This window comes from Mus caroli, unplaced genomic scaffold (genome assembly GCF_978045245.1).
Source record: "Mus caroli unplaced genomic scaffold, Mus_caroli_1 scaffold_4, whole genome shotgun sequence".
NCBI classification, from domain to species: Eukaryota; Metazoa; Chordata; class Mammalia; order Rodentia; family Muridae; genus Mus; species Mus caroli.
The window spans coordinates 144,267,809-144,294,008 of record NW_028227259.1 but is presented as its reverse complement, the minus strand read 5'-3'; the positions used below and the strand labels follow the sequence as shown (position 1 = coordinate 144,294,008).

The following is a 26,200-nucleotide window of genomic DNA, read 5'->3' as shown; positions in this document are numbered from 1 at the left end:
CTGATTGCAGCTGGTGTATAGTGGACCATTCTGTGGAGAGCATTTGTCTCTGATGGACTCATTTGCTCCAGGTTAAGATCAGAGTCATTCTCAGAGTGGCCAGGACCCTTTCCTAGGGGTGCAGACCACCTCCCCCTGGCTATCCCTGCTGGGTTGTCCCTGGTGGTTGGCTGTTCCATCTCTGGCCACCAGGGGGCACTGTTTCCTAAAAACCAGCTTCAGGTTCCCCAGCCGTCATTCTGCCTTTGGCAATGACCTGGGCTACACAGGCTAAGTTGTACAACTCCTGGTCCTATCCTGGCCACTGAGCCAGCCCTGCCTGCCCACACACCTTCCCAATGCATTGCCGCTATTGCCAGTCTCCCATTCTCAAGTCTTCCACAGCAGTGTAGATCTGATGACTGGGGACCAATGGGCCAAGGCTGCCTTTGTCTCTAGGAAGGTTCCTGGGGTGTTTTGGGGGACCAGGTTGGACAAAGACTGAGGGACAGGAGTCAACTTCAGCTAGCCAGTTCCTCACCAGGCCTTCATATACCCATTCAAAGCAGCAGGCACATGTGTAGGTGACGGTCTCTCCATGAGCAGGTAGGCTGGCAGTGATGGCCTCTGGGTAGCTGGGGCCACTGAACACAGGGAGGTTCTTGTGTGCCCTGCTAACACCTGCAGCCCTCACATCACTGCTCTCTAGCCTTCTGGCTTCTGGTCCAGGCCAGCTCCAACCAAACCAGGTCCCCCTCACCCCCACCTCCCAACACACACACACCTTTTGAGAGACCGCAGGGCCTGTCCATGGCACCTGGGCTCTACCCTGGGGGCCCTTAAATAGGACCCCTAGAGCTGGGTAGCCACTCTTCAGTGTGAGCCAGTCCCCCCATGCAGAGAGGGGAAGGTTGTCCACACTACCTAGCGTGGCAGCCTCTGGCCTCCAGTGCAGGCCGCTGTACAGTGTGCTTCCACCTGGCAGGGCACCGAGTGGAAGCACAGCCTGGCATCCAGGAGTCGGCATGTGCACATTCCATCTCCTTGCTCGCTCGGTGCCCTGAGCCTGTTCTTCGGTCACTGTCCCTTGGCAAACATGCTTGTCTTCAAGCACTGCCTTCTCCCTTAGATCTGAGTTACACAGAAGGCAAGTGGTGCCTTCCCTTCCTGCCCCACAAGTTTGGGATGATGATGGAAACTCTGTCATGATGGAAGAGCTTGTGTCTGGATCATCACATTAGTGCCTCCTTCTGCCCCGCCTCACACCACAGTATGGGTACTGGACAGCCCGTGACTGGCTCTGGGCAGGCGCAGGAATCCAGGGCACTGCCCACATGGGCATCCAGCCAAGGCCTGGAGTTCAACAGTCCGGTCCACTGAGTCTTGGGTCTTGGCTTGGGCTTCTTATACATGGCGCACGCACGTGTGTACACACACACACACACAGGAGTTTCTTTGTGTAGCTCTAGGTGTCCTGGAACTTACTCTGTAGACCAGGCTGGTCTTGAACTCAGAGATTCTGCCTATCTCTGCCTCCCAAGTGCTGGGGTTTAAAGGTGTGTGCCACCACTGCTTGGCTATGTGGCACAGCCTTAATGCAGTAGAGACCCAGGGCTCATGGACACTAAAGGCAACATGTGGGTTCACCTGGCCTGGGAAGTGTTTTCTGCTCTATCAGACAGCAGTTGGGTGCCCGTCCTCAGCTACTCCCTTCTGTCATATACAAGACGCTAGTCCTGGTGTGACACAGAGACTAGAGGCAGCAGGGCTCCCAGCCTAGTCACTTGTGCAGAGAGCAGGGGTCTGTCCACACCCAGTTCTGGGGCTCACAAGACAGGGCAGGGTTGTGGGTAACCCCAGGTCCTGGATACGGGGTGTATGGGGTGTACAGGGTCACTCATCAGGGTCATAAGGCTGGTAGTGGGGCTGGAGTCTCCAGGTCCATCTGATCTAAGGACAGAAGGTTGAGGCTAATGTCAACCTGGGAATGAGACCCAGCTTGGGGTTGTGAGCCTGCCTGCTGGAGGGGCTAAAACAGTCAATCATGGCCTTGAACCTGAGCCCAGAGGGACTGCTGATGCTCAGGCCACTCTCAAACCTCAGTTTCCCCTCCTTGTGAAGGGCAGTACTCACTCCCCACAAGGCTGCAGGGTTGAGCAGAGAAGCTGTACCCATGAAATGCTGAGGGAGGGGTGGGGCCAGGTAGAGGGTGCCCTGTAGTCCATGCTCACTGAAGAAGGATACTTACTAGTCTGTCCCAGATAGTCAAGGTGCTGAGGCCAGGGCCTGGGGCCGAGAGGGTCCCTGCCTGTGCATGCACCAGGCTGATGACTTCCATAGTTCCTGGAAGACAAAAGGCGAGCATGTCCCCAATTGAGTGTAGCCTAGCTGAGATGAAAGGGCAGACCTACACAGACAGGTCTGTGGTGGGGTGCCTGCAGGGTCCCTGACAGTGAGGGGCTGTCTGGTGGAACTAAGGTCTGCATAGGATGACATGGCAGACCAGGCTAGTCAAGGACAGACACCCACAGAATGCAGAAGGGCACAGGGCCAGAAATCCCAGCACAGCCCGTGCCCCAGCTCTTGACTTTACCTCCTCCCCACCATCAAAAGTCCAGAGGTTTGGGACAGGACAACTCTGTTCTGGTTGAAGAATTGGGTTATCGCACTGCAGTGGGGCAGTCCCCCAGGAGACCCCAAACTAGGCCCAGGGTCTCATCAGCCCTCAGCCTCTTTCATTGTGAGGAGGAAGGAAAGATGGTTAAAGGACAGTGTCCCAAGCCCACCTGCTTCCCTGTGGCTGCTGCCTGGTGCCTTGATTTGGGGTGTGGTGTCATGGTAATGAGCCTACCCGTTTCTTGCCATTAAAAAAAAGCCATTGGGGTTCACTTTGAGCTCTGGTAAGCTGTGATCTTCATATGGGGACAGTTCTAGTCACCCACAGGGTCATACCACACTCAACCTAACAGGGCCACTCATCTTTTCTGCCTTGCTGACAGAGCAGGGAGGGCTATATATAGTGGCTCAAGGTTGTGTTTGTGGGTGGGCAGCTAAAAGCTGGGAGGTTCTGGGGACTTGCCTCTTCGCACTTCTTCCTGAGGGCAGCCAGGCACTCTGACCCAGTTAGCCTGGCCAGGTAGGCTAGGGTTGTGCCAAGTTATATCGTGCCTGGATAACTTGTGGAGCTCCAGCCTCTTCCCTCCTGGGAGGCGATCTGCTAGACACTCAGGAGGACAGGCAGGCTCAGGTAGAAGTCCTGGATTTCTCCCTTCACCTCTGCACAGCTGTAGATCTGACAGGTCAGCTTTTTGGCTCTTGATCCGCTTGGGCTCACTGGAAGCATGAGAAAGTAACATGTTGAAGGGACCTTAAGGGACAGAGGGGAGTTTTCCAGGTAAGTTCATCGATTCATTAACTTTCTACCGGGGACTCGGGACTCTCGCTGTCCCTGTTGGGCATTTGCCCAGAAAGAAGTCTGTTTCCTGTAGCTCCAGAAAGGGAGACCGGGACCAGGGGAAAGGAAGGTCAGCTAGAAGCCATGCCTTCACTCAAATATCACTCAGCAAAGGCTCAGCCACCCTCGGCCACCCAGAGAGAGGGACTGGCTCAGGGCAGGAATCTCTGCTGTGCCCAGAGCCCCAACAAAACCTCGGTAGAGGGGTCTCTTGCCCATCCACGGCTCCGCACTCAGCTCCTGCTTGGGTCACATGTCCTGGGAGCAGAGGTTCTGGGGACAGTGCTGGATCCCTGGAGTCCTCATTCCCTGGTGGCAGGACAGCAGGGGACCATGGGGTTTTGTGAAGACCCCCCCCCCAGGTGAGCTGAGTAGGGTATGTCCCCCTGGGAGCTGAGGAGTCGCCTAGGAGGATGGGGGACAACGGGAGTTGGCCAGGATTTGGGCCTGCTTGATTCTCAGCTGGCTGAGCCCTCAGGCACACTTTTGAGCTATAGGGAGGCTGTGGGGTAAGAGTGTTGCAGACACCACCAGCTTCTGGTGCTGCGTAGACAGAGAGGAGGTGTGATTTGACAGGGCCGCGCAGCCAACAGCACAGGCCAGTTCCCTCCATCCATGGGTCCTGCTGCCCTCAGCACCAAGTACTGTTTGCTGAGAGTGTGGAAGGCCGGGCCCTATTACAAGGGGTTCCTATCAATGGTGTGAAGAGGATTAATAATGTATTTATAGCGCATCGTTGTGGTAGCCGAGAATGATCTATAAATGTGCGGTAAATGTTTTATAATGTTTTTGTAACCCGTTATAAATGATAAATGGACGACTCTAGATGCGGGATCAAATATTTATAACGCATTGTGTGCGACGCTGGCCTGCAACAGTTCAGGAAAGCCATTAATAATAAAGTGGATGGAAATGTAAAAGTTACGGGCATGCCCAGCAAAGCCATTTGTAATGAAATGTAAAATTTGGCTGTTGGAAGCAGCCCGTGGCCAAAGCTGGGTCTGTGGCCAGTGTCTCCCATCTCCTAGAGGCCAAAACAGAGGTGAGAGAGAATGTCCGTAAGGTCACTCAAAGCTACTAATGCATCCATGATGGCCAGCACTCTTCCATGTAGCCTAATTAATTAGCTAGTGGGCCTGAAAACAGGATTCACCGCCTACCCTCCTCCCCGGCCTGGAGCCACAGGTACAGTGGTCTTGGGTGTTAGGGGAGGAGACTCCCTGTGGATTCTGCATGGGATCCAGATTGCTACCTCCCTCCCAGCCATCCAGACAGTTTGTGAGTAAAGTCATGTGGGGAGCCTCTGGGTAGCATCGTGATTTCAAGGCTCTGACAGTCCTGCAAGAAACAGCTCGCTTTGGGCCTTGCTGCTCTGTTTCTCTTGTGCCTGCTCATTTCCTGCTATCCCGGTGCCTCCACTCATCAGCCCTGAGCCAACCACCATTTCAGGGGCACACTATGTAAGGGTACCCTCAGAGGCCAGAAGAGGGCACCATATCCCTTGGAGCCAGAGCTTCAGGTGGTTGTAAGCCAGCACACACCTCTGACCAGCCTGCACTTTACAGATGAGCCATCTCCCCAGCTCCCCTGGATCCCCCCCCACCTCTGCTCCCTTAGGAAGAAGTGCCACAGCAGGGAAACTGAGGCTGGCCTGGAAGTCCCATCTCAGGCCAGGGAAGGCACTCAGCAAGACACCAACTAGACAGGCCAGATCTCCAAACCCTTCCCCACATTGGGATGGGGCAGGGCTGGCCTTGGAACACTGTTTGCTTCAGCCAGAGTGAAAAATGGGGTGTCCAGAGGGCCAACGAGGCTGGGGCAGGGTGCTGTCCTCTCTAGCTCTCTCCCAAGCCACTTTCTGGTCCTGTGTTTTGCCCATCCCTACCCCAGGGCCTTTGCATGCCTGGCCCTCTGGCTCTTCCTCCTTCTGAAGTGAGGTTGATGCACATATCCTTCAGGGCTCAGTTCCGACATTCTCTCCTTGGAGAAGTCTTCCTGGACCCTTGTCCTGCCTACAGGTGTGCTAGTGTGCATCTCATGACACAGATCCAGTGGCAACCTCAGCCACTTTGTCCCCAAAGGTCTTTGCTGTCTGTCCCTGTGGAATCACACACTACAATACACTATACACACACATACCTCTCACATACACATACATCACACACACGTACACCATACACCTACCACATTCACACACCACACCACACACACACCCCACATACACACCCCACATATATCATACCACACATACATACTCCAAATACACGTACCACACACATACACATGCAGACATCACATACACATAAACACACACATGTGCACATATGCACATATGTACTGGAGTCTCCTAGGTACCACTGAGTTATTGACATGTAGCTAGTAGTAAGGGCTTAAGTTGCCCAAAGGGAGCCAAGCAGAAGGGTCTCACCAAAGCCCATACCCACCCTCTCTTGGTAAAGACTCAGTCCCTAGCCAGCAGACTGATAAGCTCCAGCATGCCTAGTGTTTGGGGACACATCAGAGGACCCACAGATAGCTAGCTGTCCTGGTCACAGGGACTGCTGTTACCACAGGCTGGATGGAAACCATGAGAGGGACTTAGGGTTCAGCGTCAAGTATGGTGTACTGGCTAGTTTTGTGTCAACTTGACACAGCTGGAGTTATCACAGAGAAAGGAGCTTCAGTTGAGGAAATGCCTCCATGAGATCCACCTGTAAGGCATTTTCTCAATTAGTGATCAAGGGGGAAACGCCCCTCATGGGTGGGACCATCTCTGGGCTGGTAGTCTTGGTTCTATAAGAGAGCAGGCTGAGCAAGCCAGGGGAAGCAAGCCAGTAAAGAACATCCCTCCATGGCCTCTGCATCAGCTCCTGCTTCCTGAACTGCTTGAGTTACAGTCCTGACTTCCTTGGTGATAAACAGCAATGTGGAAGTGTAAGCTGAATAAAGCCTTTCTTCCCCAACTGCTTCTTGGTCATGATGTTTGTACAGGAATAGAAACCCTGACTAAGACAAATTGGTACCAGCATAGTGGGGTATTCCTGTGACAACCTGACCATGTTTTGGGGAGGACTGTGGAAGGACTTTGGAACTTTGGGCTTGAAGATCCATTTGTTGTTAAGAGTTCTGTCAGGGGGGCTGGTGAGATGGCTCAGTGGGTAAGAGCACCCGACTGCTTTTCCAAAGGTCCGAAGTTCAAATCCCAGCAACCACATGGTGGCTCACAACCACCCATAATGAGATCTGACTCCCTCTTCTGGTGTGTCTCAAGACAGCTACAGTGTACTTACATGTAATAAAAAAAAAAAAAAAAAAAGAGTTCTGTCAGATGTTGTGTAGGAGCTTGGAAGATAATGTTGAGAACAGTGCAGAAGATGGAGGCCTGGCTTGTGACATTTTAGAGGGAAAATTAAAGACTCTTTTCAGGGCCATTGCTATTTTGGATTGTGAAGACTCTGTGGTTTTGGTTAGCTGGGGCTGAAGAATCAGCTGTGATTAACAAGATACCAGAACTACTAAAGCAAAAACTTGGCATTACTGGGACTATTGATGCTGGTTAGCTGGAGCTAAGAAATTAGCGGTGATTAAGAAGAGACCAGCATCGTTGAGGTGACATCTTCTGGGAAGTGTTTTCTGAAAGCACAAAGAGGCTGTGTTCCAGAGATAGCCAAGGTTGTACTCCTGCTGCAGCGGGACTTGGTAATGTGTAAGGGTCACCCTGGTGGTACTGCTTTTGAAGGCATGAAGGGGTCACACAGAGCAGCTGAGGCTCAGCACTGTGAGAGGCCATGGAAGGCCATTGGTGAAGGTGCAGCCTCAGTTGCAATTGACGGCCCAGGACTGAAGGGGTCATGCAGTGTTTTGGAGATGCCACTACCATGAGATGACCACCAAGAGCAGCAGCAGTGGAGTACAGGCATCTGGAGCCTAGAGGACTGTGCATGTGCTACAAAGGGCATGGCTGGAGAAGTGACCCAAGCCCTTGGAGGAGCCCAGAAGATCGTGAGTTGGATCCCAGACATTGGATGGTTGGAGATTGATTTTTGTTTTTGATTGTGACTGTGCCCTGATATTTTCTCTCTTGAAGGAAGAAACTAGTTTAGTGGCTCCCACAGTTAAGAGACTTTTAATTGTAAAAAGACATTGGATTTTAAAAGAGATGGATATATTTTTTTAAAGATTTATTTTATTTATTATATAAGTACACTGTAGCTGTCTTCAGACACTCCAGAAGAGGGCGCCAGATCTCATTGTGGATGGTTGTGAGCCACCATGTGGTTGCTGGGATTTGAACTCTGGACCTTCGGAAGAGCAGTCGGGTGCTCTTACCCACTGAGCCATCTCACCAGCCCCGAGATGGATATTTTAAAGAGATTGAAATTTTAAGAATATGTAAAAAACTGTGGGACGTTTAAAGTTATTTAGACCTTGGGGATGAATAAGAATGTAAGGGTTGAGGCTTACTAGTGATGTGTTTGTGTGTCAAGTTGACAAGGGGTCAATTGTACTGGCTAGTTTTGTGTCAACTTGACACAGCTGGAGTTATCACAGAGAAAGGAGCTTCAGTTGAGGAAATGCCTCCATGAGATCCAACTGTAAGGCATTTTCTCAATTAGTGATCAAGGGGGAAAGGCCCCTCGTGGGTGGGACCATCTCTGGGCTGGTAATCTTGGTTCTATAAGAGAGCAAGCTGAGCAAGCCAGGGGAAGCAAGCCAGTAAAGAACATCCCTCCATGGCTTCTGCATCGGCTCCTGCTTCCTGACCTGCTTGAGTTCCAGTCCTGACTTCCTTGGTGATGAACAGCAGTGTGGAAGTGTAAGCCGGATTAACCCTTTCCTCCCCAACTTGCTTCTTGGTCATGATGTTTGTGCAGGAATAGAAACCCTGACTAAGACATATGGGTAGTGGGGGCTTGGGTAGGGGAGCTCTCAGTAAGAAGGTGATATTTGGCCATACAGCCAACAGGAAGTGAGAAGCAAACCGAGCAACATCCCAGGGCACAAGTCCTGAGGCAGTAATGCGTCCCACACACAGCTGCAGAGGGGCTGTGGTTGTGGGGATGACTGGGACTGGGATGGGACCAGAGATGGTGTTCGAAGAGACAGAGGGAGACAGCCTGCTCCGCTTAGCAGTTTCCATAGAAACTGCTATCCCAGATATGGACTCGGGGAGCCATGGGAGTGGTTTGCAGGAGGTAGATTGGGCCAGTGCTGAGGACCAAACTCAAGGTGTAGAGAGGAGAAGGGGCCAAAAGTCAGCCTGCCTGTCATTCAAGCAGCTGCCTGGAACAGTGGCCCCAGCTATGTAGGGCTGGGATTGGTGTTTCTGGGCCAGAGAATCAGGCCTTCAGTTTGAGCAACACTGAACTTGAGTTCTCCTGGAGCCATCTAGGACGCTGGGCTCAGGCCAGAAGCCTAAGCCTGAGATTCATCAGCAGGAACGTGATTTTAGGGCTGGAGAGAATGCTTGGTGGCTAGGCACACGTGCTGCTCTCGCAGAGAACTGGAATTAGTGCCCCCAACACCAAGTCAGGTGGCTCACAACCACCGTTCATGACTCCAGCTCTGGGGCTCCAATGCCCTTGGCATTTGTGGGCTCTGTGCCAACTGTACAAACTCACACATGGAAATACACATAATTTAAACATAAATTTTGTTTTTATGTTTGTTTGTTTTTTTTTTTGTTTTTGTTTTTGTTTTTTGTTTTTCGAGACAGGGTTTCTCTGTATAGCCCTGGCTGTCCTGGAACTCACTTTGTAGACCAGGCTGGCCTCGAACTCAGAAATCCGCCTGTCTCTGCCTCCCAAGTGCTGGGATTAAAGGCGTGCGCCACCACGCCCGGCTTTATTTGTTTGTTTGGTTGGTTGGTTTTGAAACAGGGTCTAACTATATAAATCTGACTACCCTGGAACTCACCACATAGGCCATGCTGGCCTCAAAACTCACAGAGATCTGCTGCCTCTGCCTCCTAAGTGCTGGAATTAAAGGTGTGTGCCATTATGCCCAGCTTTAAAAATAAGTGTTAAGGACTGGAGAGATGGCTCAGTGGTTAAGAGCACTAACTCCAGAGGTCCTGAGTTCAATTCCCAGCAACCACATGGTGGCTCACCAACATCTGTAATGAGATGTGATGCCCTCTTCTGGTGTGTTTATGAAGACAACTACAGTGTGCTCATATATATAAAATAAATCTTTTTAAAAATAAGTGTTTAATTAATAAAAAAACAAACAGCAGCAGCAGCAACAACAACAACAACAAAACCAGAATGTTCACCTAGAGCTGGTGGTGGGTATGCACCTGTTATTCCAGGACTCAGAAGGCTAAGCCTGGAGTTTGAGGCTAGCATGGGCTACACAGCAAGACCTTGACTCAAATATACAAAAAAACAACAGAAGGACGCATCTGAATTCACCAAGGGCCACAGAAGGCAGGCAACCAGAGTTGGGATAAAGGGGACTCATGGGTGGGGCCAACAGCCCCAGGATCTGGCTGTAGCCTGTCATCTCAGCAGCATGGCCACACCTGAGTGGCTGTGGAAGCCATAGGATGGCACCCTCCAGCAGCAGGTTTCTGGGCACATGGAGAAGGAACAGACATAATATGGTCTGCTGCTCTGTCTTGCTATGGAGGGAGCAGGAAGGGGAGGGAACTTATCTACTATGTGGAGCTGGGAGAAGCCACAGATCTGTGAGACTGAAGGGTGTGAGCTATTTGGAAGGCCTCTTAGCCCAGGATGGTCCCAGGACACAAGTCGAGGTCATAGATTCATGCTGGGACAAGGGGGACAAAGGGGACAAGGTAGGAGTCCCCTGAGTGTTTCTTCAGAGACTCCCAATTTCTGAGTACAATGGTACCTACAAATACAGTGGGATGAAAGCCTGTGTTCAGCCCTCCTGTGCACACACATGCACGTGCACACACGTGCCCGGGCGCCCTGCAGTCTGGGCAGCTGTAGCACAGTGGACAGTGGTATAGGTTGTACACTGCGCATTCCCAGGGGTAGCCATGTGGCTGATCCCATGTGCTCTCCTGGCTCAGCCTACCTCCCTCACGGGTGTGCCTGCCACTTCTCCTAACACTTTAGAACTCGGCCACCCGAGACATAAATCCTGCAAAAACGGTACAGTGATCACAGGGTCCATGAGTCCCTGAGGGCGTGGAGGGATCACACTTTCATCTCTTTTTTATTTTTTATTTATTTAAATTTTTTAAAAAAGAAAGCATTTAAAAAAAGATTTATATTTTATATGAGTACACTGTTGCTATCTTCAGACACCCCAGGAAAAGGGCATCAGATCCCATTGCAGATGGTTTATCAACCACCATGTGATTGCTGGGATTTGAACTCAGGACCTTTGGAAGAGCAGCCAGTGCTCTTAACCACTGAACTATCTTACCAGTCCCTTTTATCTCTTTTTAAAAAGTGTCTGTGTGCTTTCCTGCACACACAGATGTGTACCTTGTGTATACAGTGTTGTGTAGAGGTTTCCTCTAGACTGAAGCATCCCATTATGAAGGGATGTTCCTTAAGACAGAAGGTGGCCGGGCGTGGTGGCGCACGCCTTTAATCCCAGCACTCGGGAGGCAGAGGCAGGCGGATTTCTGAGTTCGAGGCCAGCCTGGTCTACAAAGTGAGCTCCAGGACAGCCAGAGCTATAAAGAGAAACCCTGTCTCGAAAAACCAAAAAAAAAAAAAAAAAAAAAAAAAAAAAAAAGACAGAAGGTGAACAACTCCATGTAGCTTCCTGAAGTCCCTGAAACTGATCAGATTCACTAGGCCAGCCCCTCCCATCATTTGGAGACAAGCCAAACTGTGAAGAAGACTCCCAGACTGGACCAGCTGCCTCGGAAGTGGTGTGGACTGAGTCACTTGGAAAGGACACTCTTCAGCCAGTTGAGCTGCCTGCAGGCTGTGCGGCGACGTGCTGCGGGTCCTCAGCCCTCGTGACCCATCCCCCATGCTTTGGTCATTTGAGTCTTTGAGTCATTTCTGCTCCTGTAACCCCTCACCCATATTTCTGTAAGTAACCCCAATAAAGCTCATGGGGGTCACCGAGTTGGACTTCGGTGGTGTCCATGCTTTGGTCTGCAGTGGGTTCCCTATTGGAGGTAAGTAGACACATGTGTCTCTCCAGGAAGTCATGTCAGATGACAAGTGCACACTGATGTCCAAAGAGGACATCGGCTCCCCTGGGTCTGGGATACAGTTAGACAATTGTGAGCCACCATGTGGGCGCTGAGAATCAAACCCAAGTCCTCTGGAAGAGTGGCTGGTGCTCTTAACCACTCACTGAGCCATCTCTCCAGCTCCTATTATTTTACATACTTTAAAAAAAGTCGCTGGGCAGTGGTGGCACAGGCCTTTAGTCCCAGCACTTGGGAGACAGAGGCAGGTGGATTTCTGAGTTCAAGGCCATCCTGGTCTACAGAGTGAGTTCCAGGACAGCCAGGGCTATGCAGAGAAACCCTGTCTCAAAAACTAAACCAAAAACAAGACAAAAGTCAAGTCTCCTGTAACTGGAGTTACAGACAGTTGGGAATCACCGCTTGGTTGCTGCACACATATCCCGGGGTCCTCTGCAGGAACGGAAGTCGATCACTCTTCCGCACATTATCTCCCTAGTCTCTGTTTCTTTCTCTCCCGTGTGCCTGCTTCTCAGTCTCCCTGTGTCTTTGTCTCTCTGTCTCTGCCTTTCTCTCTGTGTGTCCCTCTCACAGTGTCTCTGCCACTCTTAGAGTGTAATTAGCAAATGTCCTAAAGGGTCCAATACACTCTACCACCACCCAGGAGGTCATTGTGAGGAATAAAGACTCAAGTGTAAGCACATGAATTCATTGAGCGCCTACTGTGTGCATGCTCCCCTGTGGGAGACAGCTATGCTTTCTCTGTGGGAGACAGCACGAGACACTAAGGCTGAAGGTTTTTTTCTTTTAAAGATTTATTTATTTTATGCATATGATTACACCACCATTGCTCTCTTCAGACACACCAGAAGAGGGTATCCTATTATAGATGGTTGTGAGCCACTATGTGGTTGCTGGGAATTGAACTCAGGACCTCTGGAAGAGCAGTCGGTGCTCTTAACCACTGAGCCATCTCTCCAGCCCAGGCAGTAGGTTTGATGCCCATTTTCCTGGCCTCCCAGGGCAGGTCCACGGTTTGTTACCTCAGACAATGGCTGTCACTGAGGAAAGTCGTCTTAGTGAAAGCTGGGGCTAGATGCCACCAGGGCAGAGGTGACAGGATGGGAAAAGTTTTCTCAGACTGGGGCCAGAGGCTTCTGGTTGGAGGGGGAGCACCAGCTATATGAGGGCTGGAAGGGAGGTGGGAGGAGCCAAGAAGAGCACCCAAATGACTTCAGTGGCCTGGTGGAGTTGCACAGTGGGCTCTTGAAGTCAGCTGGAGAACCAAGGCCCAGAGGGAACATGGCAGGGTGTGGCCTGCAGAGTCACGATAAGCGGGGCTGGCAGGTTCTGGTGGCTGATAAGGTTCCTGGACTTTATTCAGAGGAGAGTTGGCAAGAGGGACTTGTGGAACATTGAAGGAGGTCTGCAAGGTGGAGTAGGGTGGACTAAGCCCCTGGGAGAGCATGTGGGAAGGCTCACAGTGGTGGGCAGATTGGGGTGTTTTGGTTTGGGGGACTCTAGAAAGGCAGGCTCTATGAGGTGCTGGTGGTGACATGATTAGTGGCCCCAGGGGACTGTCACGAATACTGTCCTCAAGCTCCCGTGGTGGCAGGAGCTGAGGGTGGGGAGTGTGAAGAGGCTGGTCACATGGTGACCCTGGAGCTGACATTAGAACTCAGACCCTGGCATGGCCCTCCCTCCGTTTGCACACCCTTTCTCCCCGCATCTTGGCAGTTACCTTCCTTACCAGCTTTTCCGGTTCTTGTAACTGCTGCCCAGAGGGTCAGGAAAACCTGGTTCCGGGACCAGGCTCTAGCTGAATGGGGTGTGATACTGCACTTTGTCCCCCTGGCGAGAACTCTCGGGCAGGTCAGCTGCTTCCACTGGGCAAGGGTTGGGGCTATAATCCCAGGGACAGCCTTGTGCCCTCTCGAGTTGGGATGAGGATCTTGCTGCCCACCTGCCAGCCCCACACCTGCTGCCTGTACCCAGGTGCCTCCTTGATGCCAGCCCACAGCTTGGGCACAGAAAACCTGTTTTCACTCCTGGTAGAGACGGCACCTGGCTCCAAGCCAGATGCCATTTTTGGGAAAACACCTACCTTCCTAATGATCCTGCCTAGACAAGCCCTGGGGCCCAGCTGGGAAGGGCCGGTTCACACTGTTGCTGTCATAGTCCGGTCCATCTGATGACATATAGATTCCTGAGGGTGCGGAAGAACAAAGCTGGGCAGAGGTGGCACATACCTTTAATTCTAGCACTTGAGGAAGAAGCAGGTGGTTCTCTGTGAGTTTGAGGCCAGCCTGGTCTACAGAGTGAGTTCCAGGATAGCCAGGGCTACACATAGAAATTCTGTCTCAGAAACAAAACAAAACAAAACAACAAAAGAACATTCAGGGCAACCTCTGGCTCTAACTGAGGACCTGGGAGAGGTACTTTCCTTAATCACCCCTGGCATCCTCAGAGACTTGAAAGAGGCTAAGAGTCTCCTGTCTCAAGACCCCTGGAGCGTGCCCCTACAGCCTTCGTTTCCTCCTCTGTGAATGTAGAGGGGTTATTCTGGCTGGCTTGGCACCCCTGAGGGTGAAGGGAAAGCAGACAGTATTTTAGTTTGAGACAGGGTCTTGCACCCCATATGTATCCTGGGATAAGCTTGGATTTCTGATCTTCCACCTTCTCCCAGCTGAGGGCTGGGATTCCAGGTGTGTGCCATCACGACCAGTATCTGTCTGATGGGAAAGCACTCCACTCAGCAAGGTCCACCCCAGCTTCCAACCAGACAGCTTTGTAGACCCTGAAAAGGGACACTCCTCAGAGGTTGCATCTATCCTAGCCCCTGTTTTCCCACTTGTCAACAGGCTGCCAACTCTAGAGGTTGAGGCAGGAGGATGGTTGAGGCAGTGGTTAAGAGCATTTGCTGCTCTTCCAGAAGTCCTGGGGTTTAGTTTCCAGCACCCACATGGCAGCACAACCCGCTCCAACTCTGATTCTAGAAGAGCAGGGGCCTTCTTCAGGTCTCCCGGGGAACCAGACACACAAGGGGTGCAGATACACTTTCAGGCTAAAGTCCATATGCATAAGATAGAATTGAAATTAAGAAAGAGAACTGTAGCTGGGAGTGTAGCTCAGCTGGTGGTATGCTTGCCTGGCATGCAGGAAGCCTCAGGGTCCATACACAGTGCTGCATAAACCAGGCATGGTGTGGGGCACAAGCCTGTAATCCGAGAGCAGTAAAGGAGGTGGAGGCTGGGGAATCAGAAGCACAAGGTCATCTTTGCTTATATAATAAACTAGAGGCCAATGTGAGCTACATTGGTCCCGGTCTCAAGGAAAACAAAAAAGAAAACCCCGACGCCTCTGCTGGGAGTTATGGCTGAAGGCCAAGGCGGGAGCCGACGCCCAGAGTACCGGGCCCCTATTCTCCAAGTCCCAGGAAAGAGGGGGCGTGGTCTTATGTGGGCGTGCCCTTTGTGGGGCGTGGGTGTGGCCTGGCCAAACTGGGGCGGTGCGGCCGGAACAAGGAGCCTGTGTGGAGCTTGGAGCTGGTGAGCCAGGCCTTCAAGGGGCGTGATCTTATGGGGGCGGGTCTGAAGAGGCGGGGCCTCCAGGGGGCGGGGCCGGCGGCCTCGCAGGCGTCAAGAGTGTGTGTGGGGCGCCGGTCTCCCGGTGTTCTCTTCTTCCAACCCGGCTGGTGGTCGGCGGGTCCGGGCCTCCTGCGTGTCTCGGGCCCAAGAGGGGCCTGTAGCCAGCTCCTCGAGCCGCCAGCCCGTCCTGCCGCCCATATGGCCGCCATCAAGGCCCTGCAAGAATGGTGCCGGCAGCAGTGCGAGGGCTACCGGGACGTGAGCATCACCAACATGACCACCTCGTTCCGCGATGGCCTGGCCTTCTGCGCTATCTTGCACCGACACCGGCCTGACCTTATGTGAGTGCTCTTTGACCCCTCTGTCGGGCTCTGATATGCCGCTGCAAACGGGAAACTGAGGCCACGCCTGCCTTGGGATCCGGGTCAGAGGTTTCAGACACACCCCTCTCAGATGGGCCACCCGGGGTAGAGCAGAGACCTGCAGGTACAGCCTATTTGGTGGTCTCCAAGGCTGTGGCAGTCAAGTAGCCTCTGTGCAGGCCACCAAGTGCAGCTGGGCCAGGGGCCAGGACATGGGCTGTCCAGCCGGCTTAGTCAGTGGTGACTCAGGGCAGCGTCCGCCTTCCCCAAGCTCCCTGAGAAAGGGCAAAGGAACAGCTCCTGGGGGTCTGAGGTCTGGCCCCAAGATCAGGGCCATTTGAGGCTTCTAGTGGGATTACTGCCCCTCCTCTAATTTGTCTAGGCATCTTTGGGAAAGCAATCAAAGAGGGAAGCGCAAGCCTTTTAGCACCTTAGAATGACAGGAGACAATGGAGTCTGGGCCACCATCCTTGGAAGTTGTAGGAGAGGACAGGGATGGGGTCTAAAGCCTTCTATAGAAGAGTCTTAGCATAGGAAGTTGGGAAGCAAGCCAGCTCTGTCTTGTTGAAGGACCTTGGCCCACAACTGAAACTGTTCTCAGTTATTCGCTTAGCAAACACTCTCTGTTACAGGGACCATAGTTAGTCTGGTGACCAGAGTCCTGAAATGGGACAAGATCACCTACAGCCCATGCCCTTCAGAGGAAAGCATTCTCCTGTACATGGTACATAAATGCAGAGTTGGCTGGTCTGGGAGTGTTTCCCAGGGAGGTCTTAGGGCTGAGTAAGGCTCCAGGCAGCACCCGTGGAGCCCACCTCAGCCAGCCTTCTTGCTGTGCAGATGGGGAAACTGAGGCTCCGAAAAGGAAAAACAAACAAATATTGTTCGTGTTACACAATGTGTCAGGAAGAGCCAGGCCTGGTGCTATCAGACTCCCTTGTGCCAAGCTTTGCTCTGCTCAGGAAGCCGGAATCTTGAGCAAGAAGGAGGCTTCTGCCCTGTGGTTATGAATTCCCCCACCCCAACCCCCGGAGCTGCTTGGGAGGGCCCCATGGCATGAGCCTCAGTCACTCTCAGGGAGATGGATGGTGTGAGCTCAGTGGGGCATCAGTCATATGGAAAGTAGGAAGCCGTTTTGATGGATGCTGGGCTGGGAATGTAGACCTTGGAAAATGGACTTGGGATGAAAACGTGGGTAGTCAGGTTTCTCCCGGTGGTGCAGGGGGAGTCTGGATGATGATGCAGAGCGGGGAGCTCATATGAGAACTCTGTGACGAGTTCTCAAGTGGAGGAGACGATGATGTTGGGTTTTGGCTGGACTAGCCTCAGCTGGTAATTGGACAGGGACAGGGCCTTTGCAGACATGGGGTTTCCTCTGCTCCGAAGCAGGGACTATGTGTGCTCATGGCCTGACATGTAGTCCCCACAGAGGAGGAGAGGTGTACACGAAGAGATGTATGTTTATTTATACTTGTGTGTGTACTTGTGTGTGCATGTATATGCTGGCACAGGCAAGTGTTAAAGATTTGCTCATTTATCTAATGAGTGCCTACTGTATACAGCATAAGGTCATCTAGTGCAGGGAGCAACTTCTGGTCTCAGAGGCAGAAGTTCAAGGTAATGACGGGGAACAGGGAACCAAGAGTTGGTGACAGGAAGGAGGCTGGACGAGAGGTGCCTGCTCAGTTCACTCTGGGAGGGTTATCTCACACGGCTGACTTCCTTGCGGTCTCCCCAGCTGGACTGATAGCTCAAGTCTCTTAGTTAAGCCGGTATGGAAACCTGGAGGTGGTTACAATGTATCTGGAGCCCTACAGATAAGGGCATGCCTTGTGGGCTCAGGAGATCGTAGAAGTTTGGTAGGCGCTTGGGTGCATTTGGAAGGAGTTTGAAGGTGACAGAAGTAGGAAGTCCAGAGGTGGAGACAAGGGACACCCTGGGGCTTTCAGAAGCTGGGAGGGATAAGGACCCTCTGTCCTGTAGCAAGTATGTCACTGCTACACCTTCACACTGAATACCTGGCCTTTGGGAATCTGAGGACAGGTAGCCCTGGGTGTGGATTGTGTAATAGCAGTGGTGGCAAGAATCACAGTTAATTGACTGTAAAGCTGTGCTTCTCCCTCAGCCTGTGGGTTGCAATCTTCTTGGTGGGGGTGAGGGGTGTGTCAAAGGACCCTTTTACAGGGCTTGTCTGAGACCATTGGAAAACACAGATAAGATTCATTAACAGTAGCGAAACTATAGTTATGACGTAGCAACAAAATAATTCTACGGTTGTGGGTCACCACAACAGGAGCAAGTGTATTAAAGGGCCACTGTTAGGAAGGGTGAGAAGCACTGGTGTAAACCGTGCCTGAGTACAGGAGGATCAACTTAGACCCTGGGAATCCAAGTATTAAAAGCCCCCCAGCATGGACTGGTGAGATGGCTCAGTGGGTAAAGGGGCTTGCCTCCAAATCCGATGACCTGCTTTGGATCTGCAGGACTCACCCACATGATGGGAGGAGAGAGATTGACTCCCCAAAGCTGGGATTTTACCTGCACAGTGTTTTATGTGTCTCCTACTCCAAATGTGTGTGTGTGTGTGTTTAAAAGCTCCCAGCCTGTGTCCTGCCATGCTCTGGCCCGGGTCGGGTGTTGGGGTGGGGGAATGTCTCACTGCAAAGTTGTGTAACTACCAAGAGGAGTGGAAAAATGTGATGGACCACAGGTAGAGAGGGTAGAGAGGGGCTGTCCTCTCTGAGGAGCCCCTCGGTCAGATCTTGGCAGGGTTGGGGGGCACTCTAGCCCACTTCTTTCCCTGAAGACCCTCTGGCAGCAGGAAGGTGGACATCCTGTCTCCTTGTCCTTAGCTTTGCCACCAGGAAGTCCTTCCCTTTGTCTGACCTCAGAGGTTCCTCCTGCCTGCTGAGTGTGCTTCCTGTGGCCCTCAGTGGAGCACAGCTGCGAGGGAGCAGGCCTGGGCATGGAGCCAGCCAGGTGGGGCCAGGCTGCAGGCTGTGAGCTCACGGGTGCTGTCTCTGTCCATCCCACGTCGATAGGCCCACGGGTCTTAGGAAATAGGTTTACCAGTGACGCCACCTGGGCCAGCCCCCTGCCTCATGCCACATGCTCCTGCTCCACCTCCGAGCCTGGGTTTTCCACAGAGTTTAAGTAGGTGCCTGCCCACAAGGACCATTTCCGCAATGAAGCCACCCTGCGGCTGCCAGGTGAGAGCTGGGGAGCCACCCAGCGCAGCCCAGCCCAGCCCAGCCTAGCCCTGCCCCAAGTGGGGAGACACAGTGTGGCTGGTTGTCCTTTCGGCCCATGGAGGCTCTAGTTGAGCCATGGGGTCAGGGGCATATGATCCTGTGGCTCTGAGCCAAGAGGTGGAGGAGGTCGCTTCAGGGAAGCCCCCACCTCTGGTAAGAGAGCCTTATGGGTCCCTGGGCTTGGATTTAGGCTGTCAGAGCCTTTGCTTGATGTTGTTCTCTCTGTTGTTCTCTCACTACATCTTTGTTGTTGTTGTTGTTGTTGTCGTCGTCGTCGTCGTTGTTTCAGACAGGATTTCTCTGTGTAGCCCTAGCTGTCCTGGAACTCTCTCTGTAGACCAACTGGCCTCAAATTCAGAAATCTGCCTGCCTGCCTGTGCCTCCCAAGTACTAAGATTAAAGGTATATACCACAACATGCCTGTCCCTCCCTCCCCCCTCCCCAAGACACAGTCTCAGGTATCCCTGAGGGCCAGGAACTCAAGATGCAGATGAGGCTGGCCTTAAACTTCTACTTTGGTCTCCCAACGCTGGGATTGAGATGTGTGTTACTGCGTCTGGCTTCTTTTTCTTTTGTTGAACTGGTCTTAATTGGTCCAGGCTAGCCTTGAATTTACTCTGTTGCCAAAAATGACCTTGAACTCCTGATCATCCTGTCTCCATCTCCTAAGTGGTGGGATGCCCCGTGTGCACCACTCTGCACAATTTATGTGGTGCTGGGGATGGATGGAACCCAGGCCTTCGTGTATTCTGCACCACACCCTGAATCCCAAGGTTGGGGTTGTTTATATGGAGACAGGGTATTCAAATATATATATATATATATATATATATATATATATATATATATAGTCCAGGCTGCTCTAGAGCTCACTGCATAGCCTAGAGTAGCTCAAACTTGGGACAATCCTCTTGCCTTAGACAAAGGGTGCTTGGGATTGTAGGTATGTACTACCACGCCTGCTGGAAAGCCAGAGTTCTGTGGACCCTTCTGGCTCTTGGCCATTGGTGGGGTGACCTGAAGGTTCCCAAGGTCCCTACAGCCACTGCTAGAAGCAGCAGGTGGCTGAAGTAGCCTTTGTAGGGATGCCTTGGGTAGGTGCCTCTGACTCTGTCAAGACTATAGACTCTCCTGGTCAGGGCTTTCACAGGGTCTGCTCTATCCTGAAGCTTCCCTGGCCAGAGCTGAAGTGGACCAGGCAAGGCCTGCTGACCTTCCCTCCCACACAGGCTTTGGCCAGCAGGAAGCTGCTTGGGCACAGAGGCCTTCTGTTCTCCAGCCTGAGGCTGGCTGCCCAGACCCCTGCCCCTGCCTTCCAGCTAAAACTGTCCAGGACAGTGGGAGGGGGCTGCTATCCCCGCTTCCAGGAGACAACCCAGTCTGGAGCTGACCTTCCAGAGAGAGGCCTTGTTCCCTGTGCCTGGTCCCCAGGTCTCCCGGCTGGTTTTCTGGCTAGTCTCCTGGCTGGTCTCCAGACCCGTCTCCCTGTCATCACTGGGCTTGCTCCTCTTGGTCTCACACTTACCCTGAGCCTCTCTCTCCACTTTGGAGCTGCAGGCCTCTCTCTAAGCTGTCTTTTCTCTCTGCCTTCTTACCAGTGGGATTAACTCCAGATGTGCTGGGTTTGCCTAGAGATAGGACCGAGCTGGGAATTCCCCTCCCAGCCTGGTGCCTACCCCTGCATAGTTGAGTTTTCCTCCAGGAAATAAATGAACATGCAATCAGCTATTTAGGGAATTTAGAAAGGGCAGGGGGTGGGCGGGGACAATTCCCAATGGGTCCCCTAAGGTCCTAGGAGGGCTGGCTGGAGACTGGCTTCCTCCACAGCCAAAGCTCACAGGGTTGGAAGTGATTGTGTTTGATGGGTGGCAGTCTGGTTGTTCACGCCTCGGGCTATGCGGCCATCTGTACACTGGTAGGTGGCTCTATTCTCCACGGTTTAGTTTATTATGTTTATGATGAAATGGAATACAATAGGGGCTGAGGGAGGGGCATAGTCACTAAAATGCTTACTTTGTAAACTCAGGGACCCAGTTCAGTCCCCAGCACCCATGTACAGAAGCCAGGGATAGCATTGTCCACTTGTAATCCATTGCTGGGGAGGCAGAGACAAGAGGCTCCCAGGACTTGCTGGTTAGCCAGCCTGTTCTAATTGGCAAGCTCCAGGCCCCAGTGAGAGATCCTGTCTCCAAAAGTGGGATCGACAGCTCCTGAGAAATGACACCCAAGATTGACGCCTGGCCTCCACGTGTATGCATGAGCTCACTTGTGTTCTCACACAAAGGAATCTAACAAATATGTCACTTTGTGCCTGTGGTCCCAGCACTAAGAGAGTCCCAGGTTGGTTTGGGTAGTGTAGTAAGTTCCAAGCCAGGCTGTGCTGTGTGTTCAGGGAGACACAGTCTCAGTGGATGTGAGGCTGACAGCTGGGGGCTGTAACTCTGTGGAGGAGACCAGCGAAGGGGGAGGCCTTAGGTTCAATCACCAGTACTGGAAAAACTTAGTGCAGTTGGAGGTTTAAGATGGGCAAATGAGCCCAGAGGCTCTGGGAGAAGATACATTTATGTCTCTGCTGATTTGTGTACAGCCTGCTGTGGTCTCTCATGTCCTCACATCTTCCTGCCTCTGTGTGTGCCTCTATCCAAGTCCAACCCTCCTGCCTTGGTCTCTGTCTAAGTCCTTCAGTGTAGGGACACAGGCACTTACGCTGTCAGGCTACCCCAATGACCCCACGTTCACTTGATCACATCTGGAATGATCCTGTTTCCAAGTCCAGGTATACTGGGAGGTACTAGGGGACTGTGAGTGTGTATGTGTGTGTGTGTGTGTATGCTCGAGAGCATGCCTCCGCACATGCTCCTACACATGTTCCTGCACATGCATGTGTGTGAGTGTGTCATATGGTTATATAAGCATCTTATGTACAAGGCATTGCTCCTTGGGCACTGTGCACTTTGTTTTTATTTTAAAATTTTAAAAGATTGATTTTCTCTGTATGAGTGTTTTGGATGCATGTATGTCTGTCCACCATGTGCATGTCTGGTGTCTGTGGAGGTCAGAAGAGCTCATTGGATCTTCTGGAGGTGGAGTTATGGATAGTTGTGAGCCACCATGTAGGTGCTGGGAACGGAATAGGTCCTTTGTGAGAGCAACAAGGGCTCTCAACCACTGAAGTCATCTCTCTGGCCTCGACTTGTTTTTGAGACAGAGTCTCTCACTGGCCTGGCACTTACCAAGTAAGTTCGACTGGTTGACCAGAAAGCCCTAGAAATCCTTCTGTCCCCACTGCCTGGCACTGGAGTTACAAGTTCACACTGACATACCTGGATTTTTTTTTTTTTTCCTGAGACAGGGTTTCTCTGTATAGCCCTGGCTGTTCTGGAACTCACTTTGTAGACCAGGCTGGCCTCGAACTCAGAAATCCGCCTGTCTCTGCCTCCCAAGTGCTGGGATTAAAGGTGTGTGCCACCACCACCCGGCCCACGCCTGGCTTTTTTACAGGGTTTCTGCGGCTTGAATTTAGGTCCTTGTGTTTTTTCAGGTCTTCAGAGCCACCCCCCACCCCAAGGTAACTTTTCAGAGAGTGACATTGGCATTTTAGAGCCCTGCTTGATGACAGTGACCAGCAGAGAAAGGATTTGATCAGTTTGTCTTCCATATGCTGATGAGAACTTGGGGTTTAAATAGAGGAAAGAAGCAGGGTAGGGGTGAGAGGTCTGTAGCTAAGCAGACCTGGCTGAGGTGGGGTCTGGTTAGTCATCTCAGCTCCAGCTCTGCAGGATGGTCTGTAGAAGTCCTCATGGCTCTGGGGCTGCACTGGTTCTCAGGACGTGTGTGTGTGTGTGTGTGTGTGTGTGTGTGAGAGTGTGTGAGTGCGCACACGCACACTGCAGGGTGCAACTTAGCCATAATCATCATGGGTACCATCCTCATGAGGGATGTGTCTGTCCTATGACACTCTCTGTTCTCACAATGCAAGAGAACTGCAGGTTTAGGGCAGTGACTGTATGCCGTTCTGTGTCCTCCTTTCTTCTTCAGGGTAGCCAGGCTCTGAATGGGAGGGAGGGAAGCTTAACCATTAAGGGTGGGTGCAGGGAGGATCCTGATTGGCAGTGAGTGTGCAGGTAATGAACACACTTACCCGGGAACAGCTTCAGAGAACTGGTTCGTTTATTGAAGGGAACAAAAGGCTATTTAAACCTTTGGGGGATGAGCAGGGGCGATTGGGGTGAGTGTACATAGAGGGCCAGGGCCAGGGTGCTAGGGATGCCTCATTTGCATGAGAAGGAATTCTAGGTGCTGCTGGATGTGACCTTAAAGAGGATAGTAACTGCCTCTGGTAAGACATGGGTCGGGGGATACATGGCTACGTGCACCAGGTCACACAGGCCCAGGGCAAGGGTGAGCAATCCTACTCCTGCCGATCTCGGGATGAGATTTCTGGGGTTTGGACATCCTTGACCCCAATCTTGCTCCAGGCCTACTCCTTGGGGTCCCAGGACTCTCTCGCTCCACAACAGTAGCGGAGCGATTCCCAACCTTCCTAATGCTGCGACCCTTTAATACAGTTCCTCATGTTGTGGTGACCCTCCAAATGTAAAATTAGTTTTGTTGCTACTTCATTAGCTGTCATCTTGTTACTGTTATAATGTAAAGATCTGATATGCAGGATATCTGACACTTGACCCCCAAAGGAGTCATCACCCACAAGTTGAGGACCACTGATGTAGAACCTCAGGTGACTTTGGGGTCTAGAACAGGACTGTAAGAGTCAGCAGCAGATGCATTGGTTTTCTGTCTTCAGATGCCGTATATGGAGAGGAGAGAATCCACTCAGATTTTAGACAGACCTTTCGTGGGTGGAGGTCAGCAGATGATTGGACCAAATAAAGGAGACGGTAATGACAAAGAGGGAAGGCAGAGGTGCTGGGCCTCCTGCTTGTAGTCACTGCATGGGCCTGTGTGAGGAAGCGGTGCTTTTTAGCAAGAGCGGCTTCCAGAATGTAGCACAGTGGCACCTGCTGGTAATCCCAGCACTCAGGAGGTAGGGGGAGAAGGATCAGAAGTTCAAGGCCATCCTTGGCTACTGTCTTAACTCGGGTTTCCGTTGTTGTGATAAAACACCGTGACCACAAGCAATCTGGGGGAGCTATCGTAGTCAGTGTTCTATTGCTATGAAGAGACACCATAACTATGCATCGCTTATAAAGGAAAGCATTGAATTGGGGCTGGTTTACAGTTCAGGGGTTTAGTCCATTGTCAGCATGGGGAAAGGACATGCAGGCAGACGTGGTGCTAGAGGAGCTGAGAGATCTATATTTGAAGCCATAGCAGCAGGAAGAGAGCCAGAGCTGAGATGATTAACCAACACTGGGCATTTGAAAGCCCAAAGCCCAGTGACACACCTATTCCAACAAGGCCACACCTTCATCCCTGTCAAGTAACCCCACTCCACAATGACCAAGCGTTCAAATACATGGGCCGATTGGAGGCATTCCTATTTAAACCATTACAGGAGGAAAGGGCTTATTTGGCTTATTCTCTCAGTTTACACGGTCACTGAGGGAAGTCAACGCAGGAACTGAAGGAGAAGCCATGGAGGACTGCAGCTGACTGGCTTGTTCCCATGACTTTCTCAGTCTGCTTTCTTGTAGCACCCAGTACAACCTACTCAGGGTGTGTGTGTGTGTGTGTGTATGTGTGTGTGTGGGGGACGGACGGACAGTCCACAATGGGCTATAACCTACCACATAGTCATTAATCAAGGAGATGTCCCATAGGTCTGCCTCCAGGCAATCTGATGTAGGCATTTTGTCAACTGAGTTCCTCTTCCCAGATGACTCTTGCCTCTGTCATCAAAACTATCTAACACAGTTAGGGAACCTAGCCTGAGCTAGCTAAGTCCTGTCTCAAACAAGAGCTTTGAAGTAACTGCTATAGGCACTCAGTTTGGAGTTGGATGCCGGACCCATACCGGACCCTGATGCTTACCAGGAAGCTGGCCATGAAGGACTTCCTGCAGGGGTGGTCAGCCCCAACTTGTAGTCTCAGTCAGGGAGGTAGACACAGCAAGATCAGGAGCTCAGGGGTATTCTTGTCCACACAGGGAGTTTGAGGCCATTCCTGGCTGTGTGAAATCCCATGTCAAAATGAATGAACAGGAAGTAGAGATGACTCATTGGTTAAAACATCATTGACTGCTCAACCGGAGGTTCAATGCCCAGCACACACATGGCAGCTAACAACTGTCTATATTTCCGGTTCTAGAGGATCCAATGCCTTCTTCTGACCTCTGAGAACACTGCACACATGTGGTACAAAGACATAGATGCAGCTGAAGTACCCATACACAGAAAATAAAAATAAGGCCGGAGGTCTGGAGAGATGGCTCAGCGGTTAAGAGCACTGACTGCTCTTCCGGAGGTCCTGAGTTCAAATCCCAGCAACCGCATGATGGCTCACAACCATCTGTAATAAGATCTGATGCCCTCTTCTGGAGTGTATGAAGACAGCTACAGTGTACTTCTATAAAATAAATAAATCTTTAAAAAAAAAAATAAGGCCAGACCCCTTTAATCCCAGCGCCGAGGCAGGAGGATCTCAGAGCTTGAGGCTAGCCTGGTGTAGCCTCCCAGAGTGAGTTCCAGGACAGCCAGGACTACACAAAGAAGCCATGACTTGAGAAAACAAAACAAGCGAGCAAGATAAATAAGTCTTTAAATCATAAGTAAATAAAGCCACACAGGAGCTCCAGGGCCAGAGAGCTGGTTTAGTGGGTAAAGGTGCTCTCTGTACAGACCTGGTGACCTGGGTTTGATCCTCAGAATCCATATACAGTGGAAGAAGAGAACCAGTTCCACAAAGCTGTCCTCTGATGTCTACACAAGGGCTGAAACAGGCATGTCACTCTCCACGTCGTGTGTAATAATAATAATAATAATAAAACAACGAGAAAGTAGTTCTGATGAAGGAATGTGTTGGGACACTGAGACCTCAGCATTCAGGGACAGAAATGGTGTGGTCTGTAGCCCATGCCAAGGGAGACATGAGCTCAGGGCACGAGAAAGCAAAGGCATACACACGTCCACTTGGGAACCTGGGTGTCCTCAGGGGACCCTGGCAAGTGTGTTAGGCGGAGACAGGGAACAACTTGGTTTGAGGCTGGGCTTGGTGTCAGTGGTGACTGGGGGGACTGGCCAGAGTGGTTCCGTGTAGTCATGGAAACCTCTCAGACCCAGGGACGCAGTTTACACTTGGTCCTGAGAGTTAGCTGGAAACATATGCGCTGTCTTAATCTGGGTACCATGCCCCTTCTTCAAGGGTGGCCGCACTGTCAGGGCCTGCAAGGCTCTGGTGTGCCTGGAACTGTGGGCTCCAGGACAAAATGGAGCCGCAGGGAGGTGCGGACTGCCTGGGTGGACAGGGGTGGAAGCAGGAGGCCG

General features: G+C 51.8%; 1 protein-coding gene across 1 annotated transcript in view; it reads left to right on the top strand.

The window, feature by feature from the left end:
- The first annotated feature begins 15,192 nt into the window (after positions 1-15,192).
- The window catches only part of Micall2 (MICAL like 2), a 29,389-nt gene continuing 18,381 nt past the window's right edge, over positions 15,193-26,200 (top strand). The window contains exon 1 of the mRNA XM_021163326.3: positions 15,193-15,486. Coding sequence (XP_021018985.1) covers positions 15,344-15,486 — 143 coding nt within the window. The 5' untranslated portion in view covers positions 15,193-15,343. The remainder of the gene's footprint in view (positions 15,487-26,200) is intronic.